This window comes from Zalophus californianus, chromosome 12 (genome assembly GCF_009762305.2).
Source record: "Zalophus californianus isolate mZalCal1 chromosome 12, mZalCal1.pri.v2, whole genome shotgun sequence".
NCBI lineage: Eukaryota > Metazoa > Chordata > Mammalia > Carnivora > Otariidae > Zalophus > Zalophus californianus.
The window spans coordinates 82512844-82533148 of record NC_045606.1 but is presented as its reverse complement, the minus strand read 5'-3'; the positions used below and the strand labels follow the sequence as shown (position 1 = coordinate 82533148).

The 20305-nt window shown below is 40.5% G+C and overlaps 1 protein-coding gene across 1 annotated transcript in view; it reads right to left on the bottom strand.

Moving 5' to 3' along the window:
- Positions 1-20305, bottom strand: part of SND1 (staphylococcal nuclease and tudor domain containing 1) — a 410452-nt gene that overhangs the window by 151005 nt on the left and 239142 nt on the right. The window contains exon 14 of the mRNA XM_027574982.1: positions 18442-18514. Within this exon, the coding sequence (XP_027430783.1) occupies positions 18442-18514 (73 nt within the window). The remainder of the gene's footprint in view (positions 1-18441; positions 18515-20305) is intronic.

The following is a 20305-nucleotide window of genomic DNA, read 5'->3' as shown; positions in this document are numbered from 1 at the left end:
AGCTATGGAATTATTTATTTTAGGAGTTTTGATAGTTATTACCATAAAACTGACTGAATGTGGTTAAACTCTGCTTTGCCTTCCAAAGAGCCCATGCAAGTACAGCCATGTGCTTCAGTCTCTTACACTCACTTCTAAGTTTCAACACTAGGTAAATAAGAGAAAACCTGATAATGCGGAACAGTGTAAGAGAGCAGTTTAGGCCCCACTGAGGAACTGAAGGTGCCAGGTGGGTCTTAAGGACAATAAAGTGAGCAAGTTCAAATGACAACATTCAGATGACATTTGAAATTCCCCAACAATCCTGAAGCAGCACCTACTGAGATTTAGTGAAATCAAAGATTTCTTTATAACCTTATAACTCCAAAAAGTATTTTTAAAAGCCTCAGATTTAAAGAGATAACAACATTGAGACTTAAGGCACAGAAGGCTCATTTCAAGGTAAGACTATTCAGTATCAAGTATTTCTGTCTAGAAGTCTAGTTGCAGAGACTCTCATCCTCAGGTTTTCCATGCTGTGACTCATGTACATGAGGCCTGGGAGTCTACTCACCATAGTTATCTGGCATAACATTGGCTCAAGGCTTTGAGAATCCAAGCAGATAAATTAGCTACAGTTTTCTGCACCAATATTCCCCTCCACTGGTGTAAATAATCAAGAAGCAACTGTACTTCTGAGCAGGTAAGTCTTTTTTTGTTGCACTGCTAGTTTTCACATTACCTGTGCTCCAAAACAAACCACACATAAGTATTTTCCTGTAATCCTAGAGAAGCTAATTTAAGGTTGCATTAGCTACATTTAACTTGCTATTGTGGATAGCATCTCTTTAAGGAATGTTTCTGCCTCCTCAATACACCTTGAAATTGAGAAAGTAATGATGCAACAAATGTGCCTGGGGTGACTTCATTTCAAAGGATGCTAATATCTATACCTCAGACTTACTGGAACGGGGCTTGGAATGACCCCAAAGAAAGGCAGGATGATCCTTAGAGAGAGGGAAAGATTGTAAAGACACCTTAATTATACACCCCTACTCTGTCCTCACTTCTGGTCTGTCAGGCCAAACCTCTTCCAAATGTAGATTACATGTGTCGATGCCTGTAAGAAATTCCCTTCAGCAGGTAGACTGCCACCTGTCTCTACAAAGTATGATGTATAAGCAAGCACATGTTGAAAATAATTTAGTACGATGAACTACCAAGTTTGGGAGAGTGGGAAAGTTGAGGACAGAAGAGGGCAGGGGAAGGGCAGGGGGAAAGGCAGAGGAAGCAGAATCCTTATATGGCACGCATAAAACCAAGGCCCACAAGTACGCTACTTAGATGCCCGTGTCCTCTGCATCCTAGAAGAGCAGAACTTACATAAATCAAAGTTCTGTGAATTCTGGAACAGGATTTAGGCTGTCAGTTTATACTTGATGTTAGCAAAGTGAATTCTATGATTTTTCCACTGAAAATACCCATATAGTAGGCATAAACATGGTTAGTGGTGAGAAGCAAACATCACAACATACAAAACAGCACAGGGAAATGGGAATCAGAGTAAACCTATTAGTTAGCCATTAATCAGGATTATCATGGGCAAGTCTCAAAAGGGAGCTGTTAATAATGAAGCTCACTGATTAGTTTTCATCATCACAATCACTCTTTGATTAACATCATAGCAAAAAGAACTAAAAACAAATACATGCAGAGCTTATTAGGGTACCATGGGGTACTCCACCAGCACTTGAGAAACCACATTTGAAAGAGGCCCATCAAACCTGAAGAAGCTGCCTGGCAGTACAACCGAGTCCTGCACGGCCACTGCAGCGAAAGCAGGAAGGTTTCTCCCCTGTGAGCGCTGACCATCCCCTCTACAGGGTCGGCCTGCGGCTGGGCCTCCAAAGCACATTGCTGTGTGGGTCCAACCAATCTTAATACTGAAGCAGCAGAAGCTCTGTGTACAAAAGAACAGATACAGAGGGAAGAAAAAAAAAAGAGCGTGGAGATCAGAACTAATACCTAAGGATAGGACCCAAACACACTCGCTTTTTAAGCTGTACTGTGACAATTCACCGCCACAGTTACAGATCTTTTCAGGGCTCCCCAGACCAGGAGGATTTTTCCCGTGGCTATGTGGAAGACAAATCGTAAGTACCTCTTCCACCAGAAAGGCAAAAAAGTCATCCATCACTCCACGCTCTTCCTCTTTTCCACAACCTGGGCTCTAAGGCCCCCACTGACGTTTTAATGAGGCTGTGAGTCTCTGTGAGGAACCAGCTGTACAGCATGATAATCTCTTGATATAAATGGGACCCTGGGGGGAGATACTTGGGAATGCCCTCCAGCTCCAACATTTACCACAAAGCACTTAAAAATTGAAACCAACCTTCCTAGCTGGTTATCAATGTTTCATGGTGAGGTGTGTGTGACGGAACTAGGGGCATAAACATCAGTGAGGTGCGTGTTTAATAGGAATGAAGTGAACATAGCAGAAAACCTAGAGAAAAAGACTCCTACTGAAAAAGTTATAAGGAAACAAGAAAAAAAAAAGGTGCCTCAACAGGGGATGGATAAACCAGCTGCAGTACCCTCACACAATGGAATGATACTCTGCAATAAAAAGGATACAGGCAACAACAACATGGATGGCTCTCAAATGCAGGATTCCATTTATAGGACACTGTGGCAAAGATTAAGGTATAAGGACAGAAAATGGATCAGTGGCTGCCAGCGACTAGAGGAAGGACTCCAAGGAGATGGAAGAATTTTCTGGGATGATGCAATAGTTCTATTGTCTTAACTATGGTGATGATTACATGTTTATACTGCTTTTCACAATGTATGTCTGTCAAAACTGATAGAATTATATTCTACAAATGATATATTTTTATAAATTAAACCTAAAATTTAAAAATAAAAAATTGGCCTACATAGGTAGCCTATGCAAAATTTTAATTTTTAACTTAAGAAAACCTTTTTCCTAGTCAACTAATTTGTAAGTATCTCAGAGTTACAAGTTCAAAATGAAGCACTTTTCATGCTTTAGATAAACACTCTAACTGTTCAGTGAATTAAAGTATTTTAAAAATTAAAGCAGAAAATAGTTTAGATGAGAAAAATCATGAGGTCAGAAGAGCATAGAAAAAATTTTATTGGTTTCACAAAAGCAGCATAAGAAAGTATTAATTCTTAGGCAATGGCTCAAGGAAAGCATGATGCCATCCTCAACTGGCTATATAGAGGAAATATTTTGTTCAAATAAAGAAAAAAAGTACTGCTAAGAACATATCCCGATTGACATTTCTTTTCTACCTTGAAATAAAATCATATGATATGGCTTAATGTGAATAAAATAATATCCACTTCTTTATCAAATAAAAATTCTATACTAGCTTTTCAGATATTATTCTTTTATTGAATGACTCTCAATTTCCCAAATTTAACCAGCTGAAATTATACTGTGATAACCATTCAATTTAACCTTTAGAAATGAAGTCATTGCCTTTTAGTGGAAAAATCTGCATTTTATCATCAACAGGAAATACAATGCCTTGGCTTATTCTACAAGACTTTTTTTGTACTATAAATTTAGCACAGAAAGAGCAGATGGTGGTATATGTGTGTGCCTCATATAAAAAGTGGAGAAGTATTTACCTAGTTATAATAAACTATCAACTATCCAAGCTTGCTTTCTTCCGATATTCAATTCTCTTTCTCTAACTTGGATGGGGTGTGAAGCTCATCAAGGCAGTGTGCCAAGGAATGTCCCTCCTCAAGTCTGCCAAACCACAGAACTATCTCAAAGTTATGACCTGTAATTTGTGAGGTCCAGAAAAGTTTCTACAAATAAAGCCCACCTTCTTTCCCCCATCCCAAACTGTCCCTTCCCCCTTTCTCCATACTCTAACTTCCCAACAGATTATTACAATTTTTTCTTAAATTGATATTCAGTGTCAAGACTTTGTAAATCATAGCCCTCCCTGGAGTGCTCCCCTCCTTTCTCCTGCTGACTTCTGCATGGTGGCCCGTGAGGCCTGCCTCACAATGGCTGTCGTGAGCCTTCCCTTCACCAAGACCCTGGAAATTCCCTTCACATCCTATCCTGGGTTCTGTTTCCTAGATCCACAACTTCCTCTTTCTCGGTTTACTTCCTTTCCGTTAAGAAAAAAAAAAAAAAATCCTATTCTTATTTCATGGAGAAAAATGTCTTCTCTTTCTGAGGTCAGGTAAGTACAGTATTGCTTTTGTAGTTTTATTCAGGAAAAACACTATCCATAAATACTTTGAGTCAACAGATAAATTCCTTTCATTGTTCATCAGCATAGTAATAAAGTATCTAAAGGAAATTCACACACTGGAAGACATATCTTCCAGTTATTTTCAGGTTAAATATTTCTCAAAAAAAAAAAAAAAAAAAAACCCATGTAATTTATCCAGACTGTAGACATCTGATTTGTAATAAAGAATTAAATTGATTAAAAAATAGTTAAGGAAGCATTTCTATGTTAAACTGGTAAAGATAACTACAAAACAGTAACAGAAAAAGACCATTTACATTTAAAGCAACTGTGCTGTTGGGGGCGCCTGGGTGGCTCAGTCAGTTAAGTGTCTGACTCCTGATTTTGGCTCAGGTCATGATCTCAGGGTCATGAGACTGAGCCCAACATCAGGCTCCATGCTCAGCCTGGAGTCTGATTCAGATTCTCTCTCCCTCCTGCTCACTGTCTCTCTCTCTCTCTCTCTCATATAAATAAATAAAATCTTTAAAACAACTGTGCTGTTCCTCTTCTAAGAATGAAATGATGAGTCTATCGGAAAATCATCATAGACATCCTGAACATTTCTGGAAAAAGGGCATGTGACTGGTCTAAAAACACAGCTTAAGATGACAGTGAGAATCTGGAACAAAGCAACTAACCAATCTATGGTTCTGGGTATCAATAACCAGGCCATGATGAAAAAATAACAGGTTTGAAATACATTTTTTTCTTTTAAAGTTTCAGATCAATTTTTATCACTTCCAAAGTCTCTACAGGCAAGAGGCAAGAATTTATTACAGAAGCAGAAAATGGCTTGAGAGGTAATTAAAATATATGTGCAGAGTAAAATTTAAAAGACAGTCCGATGAGCACAGGTTTCATTTCATGGGCAAGTCAAGAACTCAGGGGCAAGGAAACTGATGTCATGCTAAACTCTACACCCCACCTGAGATAAGAACCCAACTTCAGAAAAGGATAAAGAAAAAAAATCAGTAAGCAAACTGTGACATAAAATTTAAAAAAAATCAAAATAAATAGTATAAAAGGTTAGAGGATTAAAATAACTACAACACCCCCTAAAGTAGTTTGAACATTCATTTTTGCCTGGAGACATACGAATTTAGGGCCAATTAATCTTAAAGAAAGCTTTCTGATTATGTCTAATTCATTTTCTTGAAGTCCCACATTTTTAAAAATTTTATTTAAATTCAATTAATTCAATTAATTAACATAGTGTATCATTAGTTTCAGAGGTAGAGTTCAGTTATTCATTGGTTGTGAAGCCCTACATTTTTAAAGAGTTAATAAAAATAGATAATTTAAAAATCTAGAAGAGAAAGTTCTAGATTTTGAGACATGGAGAAAATGACAACTATTATGGCAGAAGTTTATTATTAATTAAGACAGAAGACGATCAGTGTTTTTGAAGAATGTATCAAACCAAAAGTCTAATCTAATCTAATCAAACCAAAAAATCTAATTAGATTTACAGATGATGATGCTAAAAACAACTATACGGTTATCCTTTGGCATAAGTGTCCACTTTATGGGACTGTTTCTATGAATTAGCTAAGGGAATAAAATGTTGTTTATGAAAGAAAAGAACAATCGAAATAAATACCCAAGAACAGGAAAGCTGATGAAATAAATACAGTACATCAAGAAGACAGAAGACTAGGTAGACATTAAAAGTATGATTCAAGAAGACATTCATGTGCAAAAATATAACTGGAAAAGGAAAATTAAAGCACCTACTATGTGCCAGGCACTATTCAAGGTGCTGATTGTGTAGTTAAGAATAAAACAAAGTTTCTGTCCTAAAAAATAGTTTATATCATTTAAAGGGAGGGGATGGGGAAAATTTTTTTAAAAACCCACATTTTTGTAAATAGATGTATTTTTATTGACAAATTTCTGATGGTAGTAGTAGAGATCATTTTCTCTTTTGGCTTATTGATTTTTGATGCATTTAAAATAAAAAAATTTGACGGACATTTGTGGGTACAAAAATGTGTAAGTTTTTGTTTTCAAAGAAAATATATTAACATTCAGTGCTGATTCAACTCTGCCCAGATAAACTCACAAATTATTTAGGTCAGATAACTGTCTCTCCAGTTTTTTAAGAGCCAAATTCAGCATTTTCCACAATGATAATAGGCTTAAATTGTAAGGGAAGTACCCTTACCGAAAAGGGTAGTTAGAAATGTAGTGTTTTGGATATACTGGGAAATTCTAATTCTTCCTCAAGAAAAATACAGATTTAACTCTGCCTCACCTAGTGACTTTACAATTCTGGTTTTAATGTAATCACATGTAGATACTGTATTGGGGTTGTTGAAGTATAACCCTAAGGATCTAGCTTATCAATGGAAACCATGTACCCCAGAATGCATGAGTGATGGCAGAGAATTCAAAGAGTTTTGATCAACATCCCCAAAGGAATTTGGAGGATCTCTCATCATTGTCATACATTTCTCCAAGAGTGCATATGTAATAACGGATGCCCTGGATTTCTTACACATTGAAAACGACACAGACACCACCATTATACACATTTATCTACTTACTATTCTTAGGAAACTCTTAACAGTGATGGCATAGAGCCATTAAGACATCATTCCTGGGGATAATCCAGTTGGGACAGTTAGCTCTTGTTCCTTATGCCCCTTCAGTCCACAAAAACTGCTCCAAAGTCACCAGTAACCGGTTTTGCGAAATCCACTGGATAGTTCTCAATCTTCGTCTTTCCCTTGAAGCAGCACGGTCAAATTTTGTGTTGTAAGGCTCTCTCCTCTTAGTTACTAGGATTTTCCTCTTGATAGCTCAGAAAGCACCTTTTTAAAATTTGTTTGGTGGGTTACACCCCATCTATACATGATCTTCAAATTTTGGAGATGAAGGGCTTGGCCTAGGGGCTCATCTCTCGATATTCTCTGGGAATTTTGTGTGTATATATATATACACATACATACACACACCCAACAGCCCTAAGTTCATGCATGAAGCCCAGGCCACTTTTCGGGGCTCTGGACCATTTGAATGGCTCATGGATACCTCAACTTAACATGTCCACAAATTCTTAGTTTCCCCCCCACATATCTACACCACTAGTGTTTACCATATGGGAAAAGCAGCACCACCAATCACCTGTTATTTGTAGTCGGACACTTACAGTGCTCACGCATGACACCCGGTTTCAGCCCCCTGATGCAAGCAATGGCCAAATTCTACCTGTCCTACCACCAAACTAGATCTCAAATTTATCTTTCACAATCCACCGTCACAGTCCCAGTTCCAGCCACTGTTCGGTCCCTCCGGGAACCAGTGCCCTAAAGTCACTCTTGCTTCAAGTCTATCCCCAACAGCAGTCAGGGTGGGGCAGGGACGATATATAATTATAAAATGCTGACCCAATTAGTCCCTCCCTTGACAATGATTTCTCATTATTCTTCAGACAAATTTCAAAAGCTTTCCTCAAGGATCACAAAGTAAATGTTTCAATCATTTGCTTCTTAATTCCAGTCACTATCTTCAACATTCCAGCAATAATGGCCTTGCCTCTTGAACCCAAGCAACTTCCTACCTCAGGACTTTCCTGTACATAGTTCATTCCTTAGCCCTGAACAAGATCTTCGACTAACTCCTTCTTTTAGACCTCATTTTAAAATCACTTAAAAGACTTTGACCATGTGGAATAAGCTCTGGCCCTGAGCACACACACTCACTGCTAGCACAAGTGTAATTATAGAAGGAATTGCAGGGGCGCCTGAGTGGCTCGGTGGGTTAAGTGTCTGCCTTTGGCTCAGGTCATGATCTTTGAGTCTGGATTCAGCCCCACATCTGGCTCCCTGCTGTGGGAGGGGGCGGAGCCTGCTTCTCCCTCTCCCTCTGGCTGTTTTGCCCCCTGCTTGTGCTCTCTGCCAAATAAATAAATAAAATCTTTTTTTTTTTTAAAGATTTTATTTTATTTATTAGAGAGAGAGAATGAGAGCTAGAGAGCACGAGAGGGAAGAGGGTCAGAGGGAGAAGCAGACTCCCCGCCGAGGCGCCCATAAATAAATCTTAAAAAAAAAAAAAGAAAAGAAAGAAAAAATTGCATATGCCCTATAAGGACTGTAACTGGTCTTGTTCAATGTTATATCCTCAACACCTGGCATTGTGTGTGACATATAAGCAGCACTCAATAAATACTTATGGTTTGATCATTCATTCACTGACTCAACATGACAAATGCATTTAAAAAACTGGCCAGATGGCATATGTTAAAAATCTAAAGAGATAAAGGGGCGGTAAAAAGACTCAGAAGAGGGAGGCTTATGATCTGGGACTTGAACTGGATAAAGAGTTTAGGATACAAATACAACTGATGATGGTGGTGGTAGTTATCATGTACAGAGGACTTTCCAGATGCTCAGTAGGATGCTCAGCAATTTAATAATAATCACCACCACCATGTGAACCACTGCCCTCGGTTGAGCTCTTATTGTGTCAACTGTTGTAAGTACTCTGCATGTATTAAGGCATCTGATCACACCACAATCTAATGAGGTAAGGGCCATTATTATTCATTTTATGGTGGAAAACTGTGGTATGGAGAAGTTAAATAACTTCCTCAAGGTGACAAAGTCATAAGCAGTGGAGCCAGGACTTGAGCTTGGCCGGTCAGATACTGGATCCATGCTACTAGTCATGACTCCATACTGCCACTATTTTGTAGTAAATAAAGCACCCTTTCTGCTGCATCCTTCTACAAGTCTGTCCACTTCTAGGTACTGATCAGCACAGTTAACCCTGTACCTAGCAGCCAGGGTCACATAATTTTCCAAACACAGATATCATACTGTTTTAGGTCACCACCTGGCAAATCAAATCTAAACTAGGCTCTGTGAAGAGGTACAAAAAAAGACCTCCCTTTCCTAAGAGTTTAGAAACCAGTGAGGAAAACCACTGCACATGTCAACTTGAGAACAGTTACCAATCAAAACACCCAATAAGCGCAAAATCATGGTAGTAAGTGATTATGTAAATGCCCAAGAAAGTCCTGATCAGAGGCAGTGAGGATAGAAAGGGGAAACTGCCCTGGAAGAAAAGACATGACCCAAAGGAGGATAAAGGCATGGTCAGGAGAGGTGAAGAGACAGCCATTCAAGAAACACTAGTTAATAACACAGAACTGAGAAACTGAAACAGGGGGCTAGACTGAATGGCATAAAAGAAAATAAAGGGTTTCTACAGTGGGTGAAGTATCTGGACATGCTACAGTAATGTATTATCAAAAGAGCTCCAAATTCAAAACCTTGGTAATAGCCTTTATTCTCAGACACCTCCCAAATCCGATACTGTGTTAGGAATTTTTATCAGTTCTTCCTGAGAACATTTCTTGAAGAACTGAGGCACAAAATTACTAGGTAATTTCAAGTTGACCCTGCGCTCTGATTCAAGGATATTTATCTGGATATCAACATTGCAAAGAGAGTCCAAAATTCTGTACAACATATTCTGTAGAATATGTTGGAAGCATGCTAAATAAAGCCTTAAAATACGAGTAAGCAGAATGTCTATGTTAGTAAAATGACTTACTTTGAGACGTTTATATAAGCAATGGCCACAGGACAAAATGAGTTCAATCTAAGGCTAAGTAGTAGTATGATGGTGAAGTGGAGAGTGAAGCCAGGGCTGGTCAGAAATATTTCAAGTTCTATCACATCACTCAGCAGCCATGGGACAGAACAGACAAACCCAATCACACACCTGAACCTGGGAATCAAAAATTTTATCAAATGCCTTCAAAATACCCTAACGTTCATTTGGCCTAAGCCTGTAATGGGCTCATTTAACCAATTTGGACCCATGAAATCGAATCAAAGAACAATACCCACATGTACCCAGAGACTGGGAAAGAAAACTCAGAGCGTGAACCAGTGATACCCAAATCTATACTAGAGGCACTCCCTGTGGAAAGAGGTGTCACTTCATTTGGAAGAAATGCTCCTGAACTCCCTCAATTTCCTTTCTCCTTCTGTTGAACAAAGGAAGAAAGTAAAAAGTCATTATTAGAGCTCAGGACACTTAAATGAAAGCCAGGACCCTGGCTCATTTGCATGCATTCCTGTGTGTGAAGTCATAGTTAAATAAGGAATCAGAAGGGAAACAGAAATATCTGTGGCAGAAAACTTCCTGAAACAGAGTTCAGTGAAGGGACATATCAAGTCTGATTATTTTGGAATGAAGAGGTTTTATTATCAGACGCAACAAATAATGAATGCCTGTCTTTGATAGTGCTCTACCTCTGGGCAAGTCACTTGATCAAATGTTTCTTCAGAGGTGCTGAGTTGCACAGCTGGGACACACTTAGCAAATGTCAAATTGTGCCCTGTCTTCAATGTCCAATCTCTTTACCTCCATTGGCTATGGTGCCTGAATTTTCTACAACAAAAGCCTATTGGTGAACATAATGGTAGACAAAGTAAGGTACAAGGGCATGGAAGCAGGCATTCTGTAGATGAAAGAGGACATTCACTTTACAACTTTAAAAAAAAAATTACTTTCACAATGAAATGACTCTTCACATTTCTAGGTATACAGCAGGCAATCAAAGACCTTTCAAAGCACATAATTACATGATCTCTTATTGCCCAATTTTATAAATTGGTTTTCTATTTCTCGTTTCTGCAATTGCTTCCTCTCTTTAAGAATAATTCCCCAAAATGGAGGGGCGCCTGGGTGGCTCAGTCAGTTAAGCGGCTGCCTTCGGCTCAGGTCATGATCTTGGGGTCCTGGGATCGAGCCCCGCGTCGGGCTCCCTGCTCAGCAGAGAGCCTGCTTCTCCCTCTCTGCCTGCCTCTCTGCTTACTTGTGCTCTCTATCTCTCTGTCAAATAAAACAAAATCTTTAAAAAAAAAAAAAATGAATAATTCCCAAAATGGAAAAATCGTGACTATTTATTTATTTATTTATTTATTTAAAGTAGCCTCCACGCCCACTGTAGAGCCCAGGGTGGGGCTTGAAACTCACAACTCTCGAGATCAAGACCGAAGCTGAGATCAAGAGTTGGACACTCAACCGACTGAGCCACCCTGGTGCCCCCAAATCATGACACTTTAATATAAATATAAAATGAAGATGTCAAATATTTACTTTAACCCACTAATTAATGAGGAAACCAAGAAGATATTACAACTTATTCAAAAGAGAATCTAAAGATCACGTATACATAAGGCAACCAGGATGCTGAAGTGAATTTACTAAAGATGCAAAACCATAGAGCAAAACTACAGAGTGAAAATGTAACATTTGAAATAATTTCTTTTACAGGGTCGAAATCAACTGTGTCATATATACAGGACCACATTTGTACAAGCAGGAAATCATCTGCATCACATCAGGGCTTCACAAGTTAAATTCTCTCTCTGCAGAGGTGCCAAACTGCTCAGCCACAAAGGAGCAGACCCTGACAGAATCAGATCACCCCAAGGGGTTTACCAGGCAGAACCTACAATTCCTCTGAAAGAATACCGAGTAATCTTTGTGCCGTCCCAAAGCTTTGACAATTTCTCCTGATATTCCCAACTAATGGAGATGAGATACTATGTCCTAAATTTAGTGCCCTATGGTGGCAAAATGAAGACCACCACTACCAAAACCATGCACACACACATAAAAGGAACAGAAGTCAGTGGAAGACTGGATTTAAATTTGTAAAGGAGTGCCTAAACATAACCATCACTAACTGTGGTAAACACTGAAATACAGTCTTGAAACAATTCCAGCATTTCTTTCCAGGTTTCATTGAGAAACTCATTCAGTCTGAGAAAGACTTCTCTCCTCTGCTCACTGAAAGCATAAATGCTTTCAAATTTTGTTAGAAGGAGAAGGGGATAACCCTGCAGTTCTGGGGAGTTTGGATAGAGAGCTTCAGAAAACAAGAACTGGCCACAAAGGACTACTATGGCTGAAAGAACAATGGACAAAAGACAGTGAAGCAATGCCCTCAACTGTTAGGGATAGCAACTAGCTAAAGCACACTCCCCCAACACAATCAAGGTCACCTTAACAACATCCAACTCTGGAGGGGAGAAGTGGGGAGGAAGAGAGGAAAAGGTAAAGAGAAAAGAAAACACCCCCATCTATCTTAGCAGCGCGAGAAACTTTCCAGAGTAGCTGCCACTTTGGCATCACAGGTACCTTGTGCCACAGGGCTGCAGTACGTGTTTCTGTGCTGCGAGAATCCAAGCCAATGAGCTGCACGTTGCAGTCTACTTGAAGTTCAAGAACCCTGAGTGGGGACAGAGGAACAAGGGAACAGAGGAGCAATATCTTCCCCTAGATTAGCAACAACTTGAACTTCCAAATATATAGGAGAGATGAAAGAAAACCACAAGAACCCATCACCAGTACTAATCATGGCCTCCCCACAAGGGGCCACCATATTTAGGGAGCACATCATGCTTGGTCTAGAGAGCAAGGTCAGCAGACAGTGAGGGTTCCTATGGGATTTCCCCAGGATGGCAAATGCAGAGCCCCGCCGTGGGGCCAGTGGCTATGGTGTGAATGGAGCTCTAGTGCTGAGCAATCCTCCAGGTCACAGAAGCCCACCAGGCAGAACCACAGGCTTTGGTCTTGTGTAGTTGGTACAAAAGGGACATGAGAATGAGATTGGAGGCTAAGAAAGAGTAAGAGAGGGAAGGGCTATTAAAACAAATCAACAGGGGCGCCTGGGTGGCTCAGTCATTAAGCGTCTGCCTTCGGCTCAGGTCATGATCCCAGGGTCCTGGGATCGAGCCCCACAGTGGGGCTCCCTGCTCGGCAGGAAGCCTGCTTCTCCTCTCCAACTCCACCTGCTTGTGTTCCCTCTCTCTCGCTGTCTCTCCCCTCTCTGTCAAAATGAATAAATAAAATATTTAAACAAACAAAAAAACAAAACAACAAACAAGAAATGAGCAATGATGCCATCAAGGTACAGTGATTAGAAGAACAGAAAGGTGGCTGAAAAAAACTACAGATTAATGCCAAGAAGACCACCTACACACGTGGGCCAGAAGACGTGAAAGGAAACTAATTTCATACTGACCTAACTTAGAAAGCCTCTGGGTGATGGTGTGGCTTTCACCTTCTTTGCACTTACTGGGCAAACCAGTTTTAAATTCTCTTTAGCCAAAAAGATTATTATTTAACTCTTGTATGGAGGCCCAACTCCACGGGGAGTTAGGGAAAGAGAACTTCTGTAAAGGGCCTCTTGCCTCTTGCAAAAGGAGGATAGCTTAAATACCCCAAGGAAAAAGAGGACAAGTACAAGAAAGCACTGAAAAACTATGAGCTGAAGAAAAAGGTCAGGAGAAAATGCTACAGAAAAATCCCATTTATTTACTTTTTGAATTTATTTGAGAGAGAGAGAGAGAGAGCATGCACGCATTGTGGGGGCGGGTAGGGTGGGGAGGGGAGGGACAGAGAGAAAGTCTTAAGCAGACCCAGCACTGAGTGCAGAGCCTGACACGGGCTGGACCTCAGGGCCCCAAGATCATGACCTGAGCCAAAACAAGAGTCAGATGCCCAACCAACTGTGCCACCCAGGCACCCCTATTTATTTAAGGGGAACACTTCGATCTGTTATGTCTGCAAGTTAGAATCTCACTGGTAAATTCAACAAGTATATGCTTCATGATATACTAGAGCAAGAGGGGTCCCCAAAATGTGACCTTCTACTTCCTACCCCCCAGAGCTAATCTCTGGATCCTCCAGGCCCTACTTTAATACTACGCATGTCCAACAAAATCATCATGGAGAGGTTACAAGAAATTTCCCATGTTAACAAGAGCAGGAACCAAAGTCCAAGTGAACACAGCAACAGTTAACAGAAAAAAAAGACACAGTGATTTACTGGAGGCAAGGAAGGAAAGCAAGCCAACAGCAATATTAATAGAGGAGTTAACACGACTCCCTAACATGAAGAGGCAGAAACGTTCAGAGTAGGGAAACTCCATTTGAGGGACCTATAGAGGTATGACTAGAGAGAATGGGATGCTGGCCTCAGCTCTATCCTCTTGCACTGCTGGCAACAAAGTTCCTAACTCTTCACGCACCAGGAAAGAAAGAACAGACACAACAGGAAATAGAGGAAGAGTGAAACAGACAGTGTGACTCACTGAGTACTACTCAGGCAGGAACAGAAAAGGAAGGAGTGGAGGGAGGCGCAGGAAGAAGTCCGTGCGTGCTGCCTGCAACCTGAGGAGTGGGTAGCTCCTCAGAACAATAATTGATTTTGTCTGATTTACCAGAACAACAGTAAGCCACGCACCAGCCCCATTTTATTGCCCTGTTTTACATTCTATATCTGCAGGAGATTGTATTTATTACAGAACAGGCTACAGCAAAAACAGTAATAAACCTAAGATAAGGAACAGTCTTATATTCTACTGACACGCACATTCCAACTTTTGTCTGCTGGTAAGGGAGGGAGTGGAGACTGATCAAGGAAAAACAAACCCTGCTAAGAATAAAAATGCGAATCTATGAAGTGAAGCAGTCACTATAGAACCATCCTCCAAATCAAATCAGATCTAGTACCAAGTCTGTCAAATTCTTAGTTGGTTTCAATTTATAGGAACATCCTGGCCTAAAGAAACCAGATGATTACAGAAAAGACAACAATGACCAGTACTTAAAATATTCCACTTTCTTCACCTTGAAAAATTAGAAATAAAGGAAATTATTAACTTCTTCAGGATCCAAATTACCAGATTGGCAGTATTTTTTTCCCTTAGTGGTTACCCTGAGAACAGATGCGAAAGATGCAGAAGAGGCCAGGTTGAATAAAACCCTGTCCAAAAGGTGAGGTTCACTCAGTTGGTGTTACACACACAAATGCTGTGTACATTATGGAAAACACAGCACTCAGCTGACATTAATGACAAAAATCATCTATATTAACAAGAAATAACAGAGAAAAGAATCACCCAAAAGTTGGGAGCTAATAACATTTCTGAAAAATCAAAAAACCTGTAACAAGCTCATAATACGGGCCAGCAGTGCAAGAGGCTCTAATGGCATAGCAGAACACAAAGTGAAAAAGCACGTTGAGTAGCCAATGAATGTCCAGTCCTGTCCGGAAAGCCAATGAGTGGATATGAAAAGGCCTCCCTGTTTCACTGGCCCAGAGGCCTACTGTCTCTCTACCAAAGCAGGTGCTCTGCCTCCCACTCCTGGGCTGGGATTACTCCCTTCCTACCATAGGAAGTCAGTCACGCAGGCCTTAACACCTACTAAGTCTCCATACAAGGCCTTTTTAAGGCACTCTTAACCTTTACACAGTGAAATCATCTTTGAAAGTGCAAGAGAAGAGATACGGACAATGGGGAGAAACTCAACCCTAAAAGTTGGAGGCCATTAAGCCTAGAACAAATTACATCACGACATAAGATCTTCTGTATAGTGTATTTCTTGAGTGTGTTTAGGAGACAAAAATGTGATTAGCTTATATGTCTTTTGTTTTTTATTCCAAGGATGTATATTGGGATGGCAAGAGGCATTATGCATAAATACTGGTCCACACTAAGTGATTTTGGCAGCATATGGCATATCCCATCAGCTCAACAAATACTTCCATTCATCATGACCTACATCTAAGAGGGAGAACGATGAACTGGGGAGAGACCCAGATAAAAAGAAAAAAAAGATTCAGTAAGTTTTACAAAACCATTATGAATGTGTGTATTTCATTGCTCGTATTGAGGGTGTTTGGTCTTCATCCACCTGTAAGCTATTCGCCTGTCTGATCCCACAACGCTCACCCGTCCCTTGGACAGTAACATCGCCAACATGCTTCAGGAGCCCAACACACACACACTTAACACAACACTGTGACGGAAAGAAGCGGGGGGTTAGAAGCAGAGAGACAAAACTTCTCTATTACAGAGGGCACCAAAAAAAAAAAAAAAAAGAAAGCAAGCAAGCCTGCACTCAGAGCTGAATCATGTGTGATGGAGGTAGACAAGGTCACTCTGACATTTATTTAAATAGAACAGCTTTTTCACTTTCTCTCTCCCACTTGTTCAAGCTTTCCTTGTTTATTTATGTGGTAACTGAGGCAGATTTAACTCACATGTATTTTAAGTAACAGAAGAGCAAACCATTCTCCAAAATCAAGACAGAAAGGAGAATAAAGATATGTATGAAAATGAGCTATACTTGGGGAGGGAAGAGAGAAAAAAATAGGAAGAAAAAAAATTAAACAAGTTTCATTAAGACCGTTGTTGCAAAAAGGAATAAAAGACAACATCAAAACACATCAAGTTAAAAGTGGAAGATTCAAAGACAGCAATAAAAGCATCAGGATACGTTGGCAGGTGTCAAAAGCACAGCCCTGAGACAAGCATGCCTCCATTCAAAAACCTGATGAGGACTTCCCCTCACTGCCAATGGGAAATCTGAGCAAGAACATGAACTCCACAGGCCAAAAGGCATCACACCATCCTCAAAGTTTAATTCAGCTTCTAGAAGGCCCTGGTGTAGAGTCGTCAACATTGTGTTTTCCAAAACCATTAATTATAACTTTTTTCTCCTTCAGTTGAACAGCCAAAAACTTGCCCTTTGATTACTCCACCGTCTTCAACAAAAGAATATTAAGGAAAATACTGTAGAGAACAGCACAGGAGACACATGCAGCAAATATCACATTCGTCAATGATCACTGGTGAGCCACAGGGAAACTAGGCCTAATACCAGCAAGCCAGGAGTCCACACCTGTTAACGAGGAGCCTTAGCAGATACATCTTAGTCACCTGGGGCTTGAAGGCCCTTGGCAACACGTTTCTGGGCTTCAGAGGAATCTTAGCTACAAAGAATGTGTATCAACGTACCTCACTCATTAAACAGAGGCACGACTTTTTGACAAAAGTCCACCACTCAATGTAGGGAACACTATTTAATCTGTAGTCTGAAGTGACTGGTCAGGGTCAGAAAAGCTCAGGAGAATCCCCTTGCTCAAAATGAACATGGTACCACTATTCCTAAGCAAGGGGCATCTGGCCAGATACATTTATATTAAGCAGTCACAAGGAACAATAAGCAAAGTCTCAGCCAGACTCGGGAACACAACATAACAGAAGATAATACACACTAATCCATCACTGCTGTGGGCTAGGCTGAGCTCTAGAAGCCTTTGTTTATGGGAGCATTTTCTTCCGGGTGCCAAGGCAAGCTCCCTGAGTATCCAAAAGCTTAAGATTTACTAGCCCTTCCTCAGTTATCTCCCCTGGGCGATGTGGTCCCCCTTATACATGACCCAGATCCCCTCCTTAACCATAAGTTACTATGGAGTTGAAATGGATGGTGTGTGTCCCAGGAACAGAGGGTAAATTGATGAGCCAATGAACCTTCTCTGGGCACCTGATCAAATCAACACCTAAGCGGCTCACTCTTCCCTCAGTTGGTTCTGTTTCTCTTCGTAGCAACTGCTTCCCGACACTGCTGTTTCTCTTGCCCACTTGCATGCAAGGATTCATATCAGTTTTGTTCACTGTTACATTCTTAGTGCCTAGAGCAGTTCAGTCACAGTAGGCACTCAAATACTTGCTGAATAAATACTTGTCTCAACTGACAAAGGTATCATCTTCAGCCAAGAGATCCTAAATGTGCAAGGGTAAAGTCCTATTCACTAAGTAGTCATTTGGACACAGCCCTTTGGGAGCTCCTAAGTATTTGTGCCTTCCATTCTTCTATATCATCTATATGTATGAGCTCACAGGATGTGCGCACATCCCTCCCACTCAGAGACAACCAGCGGAAAAAGAAGCCGCTAATTTTTAAGGCTGTCCTAAAATCTACACTCGACCTTTTTCCATTAAGACTTTCCAGTCATAGTGAGAACTAAAAGGGACTTAAAAAGGAGGTAATTTTTTCTTACTACAATTGGGAAGAAATATCTTCTAACTCCTCATAATGAAAAAATGGAAAAGTAACACAGAAACAGTTCGGGTGAAGAGATAGGAGGAGGTTTTATGCCCTAGTTTGAATTCGGCTTTTTCAGAATATAAAACAGGATCTCCATAGATGCAAAAGCAGCAGCCCTGGAAAAATTCACATTCTGTGTCTGAAAACAAACGAGTTACAGAAAACACATAAGCTGAAGTCCTTTGGTGAATAAGCAGCCAAGCTCTTGGCACCTCTGAGCCACACAGCTCTATTCAGGGACACAACTCACCCCAGATATGTCTGCGACACGGTGGATAGGCACTTCCTTCTTGCTGTGCAATCCTTTGCCATTCTTAATAGCTCTGTAAAGGAAGAAGAAAAAACCCAATTAATATACAAATCACATTAGGAAGGGATAGGAGGGTGGGGAAAGGGGAGGCAGTGAGAAGAGAGGCTGTTCAAACTGGGGGGGGGGGAGGGTGTCTATCACTATACAAGTCACACTGCACACTGCTGAGTAGCCAGTCTCTGGAAGAGCATTTGGTAGAGGGAAGAAGACAAGCCTGCTCTTCTAAGCCCAGTTCCGAGGACTTGGCTGCCTAGTTTCAGCTAACAGCTCGCCTGGTAATCCTGCCTCGTAATCCGAGAGAGCTCCCAAACTTGTTTCCCTCTCTGCCTCTCATGAATAAATAAATAATAAAAAAAAAATCTTAAAAAAAAAACCGATAAAAAAAAGGCATTGTTCCAGGCACAAAAGAAGAATCAGTTGGAAGAGCACACTCCTAAGAAACAGAAGTAATAATGTTTCTTTCTGCATTTAATCACATGAAACATTTTAAATGCAAAATATGCAGCTAGTGTTCCAATTCTAATGGAAATAAGTTCCTCCCAGGTAAAAAGATAAGTTGCCCTGAATGAAGAAACACTACAAGGAGAAGTCATTTTTAAGAGTGGGGAAAAAATTAGCAAAAACTACGTAACTGACATTAAGCCTCATTTTAAATCAGATTCAGGTTATAACAGCAGCAAATTTAGCAGGGGATTTGGGGGGGGACTCTGTCACACATCTGATCACTGGTTGGTTTGCTCCAATCTCCCATCTTTTATCTCCTAATCCCCTGAGTGGTAGCTTCAGGGACGGAAGCCTAAGCAGCATCACTGGGTGTGATCACTCATGTAACAATGAAGGACCAGGGAATAAAAGCTGATGGGTAAATCACTAAGTTACTACACTATTAGGGAAGACCTTCCTATGCACTGCCACCCTGCAGACCAAAGCAAGGAATATTTTTGACTTTAGAGAATGGAAAATAGAGATTCAGGGGGTGTACCCACTCTCCAGACTAGCCTTTTTAGAGTTTCTGAATTCCAGACAAAGTGTAGAAAAAAGTGCCCAAACCAGGATCAGTACATTGGACCCTCACACTACACAGCAGCAATCACACTTCTACCTTACCCCGCTCAGGCTCTTACTTATTAATGACCAGAAGGAGAGGCCGATACACTGCAGGGCTTACTTTCAGGTCCTAACTTTCTAAATCAAACTCACATATACCAAACAGAGTGGGAGTTAGTTGCCCAGTGCAAAGTGGCACAGTCCTACATCTTATATACTTGGGATGTTATCATCCACCCCTCACTCCTGCTTCCATCTCTGGGGATCTCTCACTCAACTAATCTGAAAAACCTTCTATTCAGAAATAACTTACTATCTACTTTCTATTCCATGACAAGGGAAAGAAATAAAAGTACAGATGTTTAATAAGAAAAACAAAGCAAAACACTCATTCTGATCTGCATTGCTAACTGAAAAGGCATTTCTGAGTTCCTTGAATTCCCATGGTTCCTCCTGAATTCGAATCGAGGGCTTTAGCCTTAGGAATTGCAAGTGGGTCAGAACTTTCCATTTACAATTTAGTCCAGTGATTTATCATTCAGGGAATGTGTTAAATGATCACAGACCAGGGCTGGTCCTCAAGATACGCTACTAGTACCTTGGGATTTGCAAACTAATGGCAGAGGATGGGAGGATGACTTATATGGAAAACCAATGGCTGGAGGCCAACAACAGATCTGACTCTTCCATCCAGCAAAGCCTGGCAAACAAACTCTGCCACCAACAGGCTCTCCTCATTTTGCTACCATAAACTCGA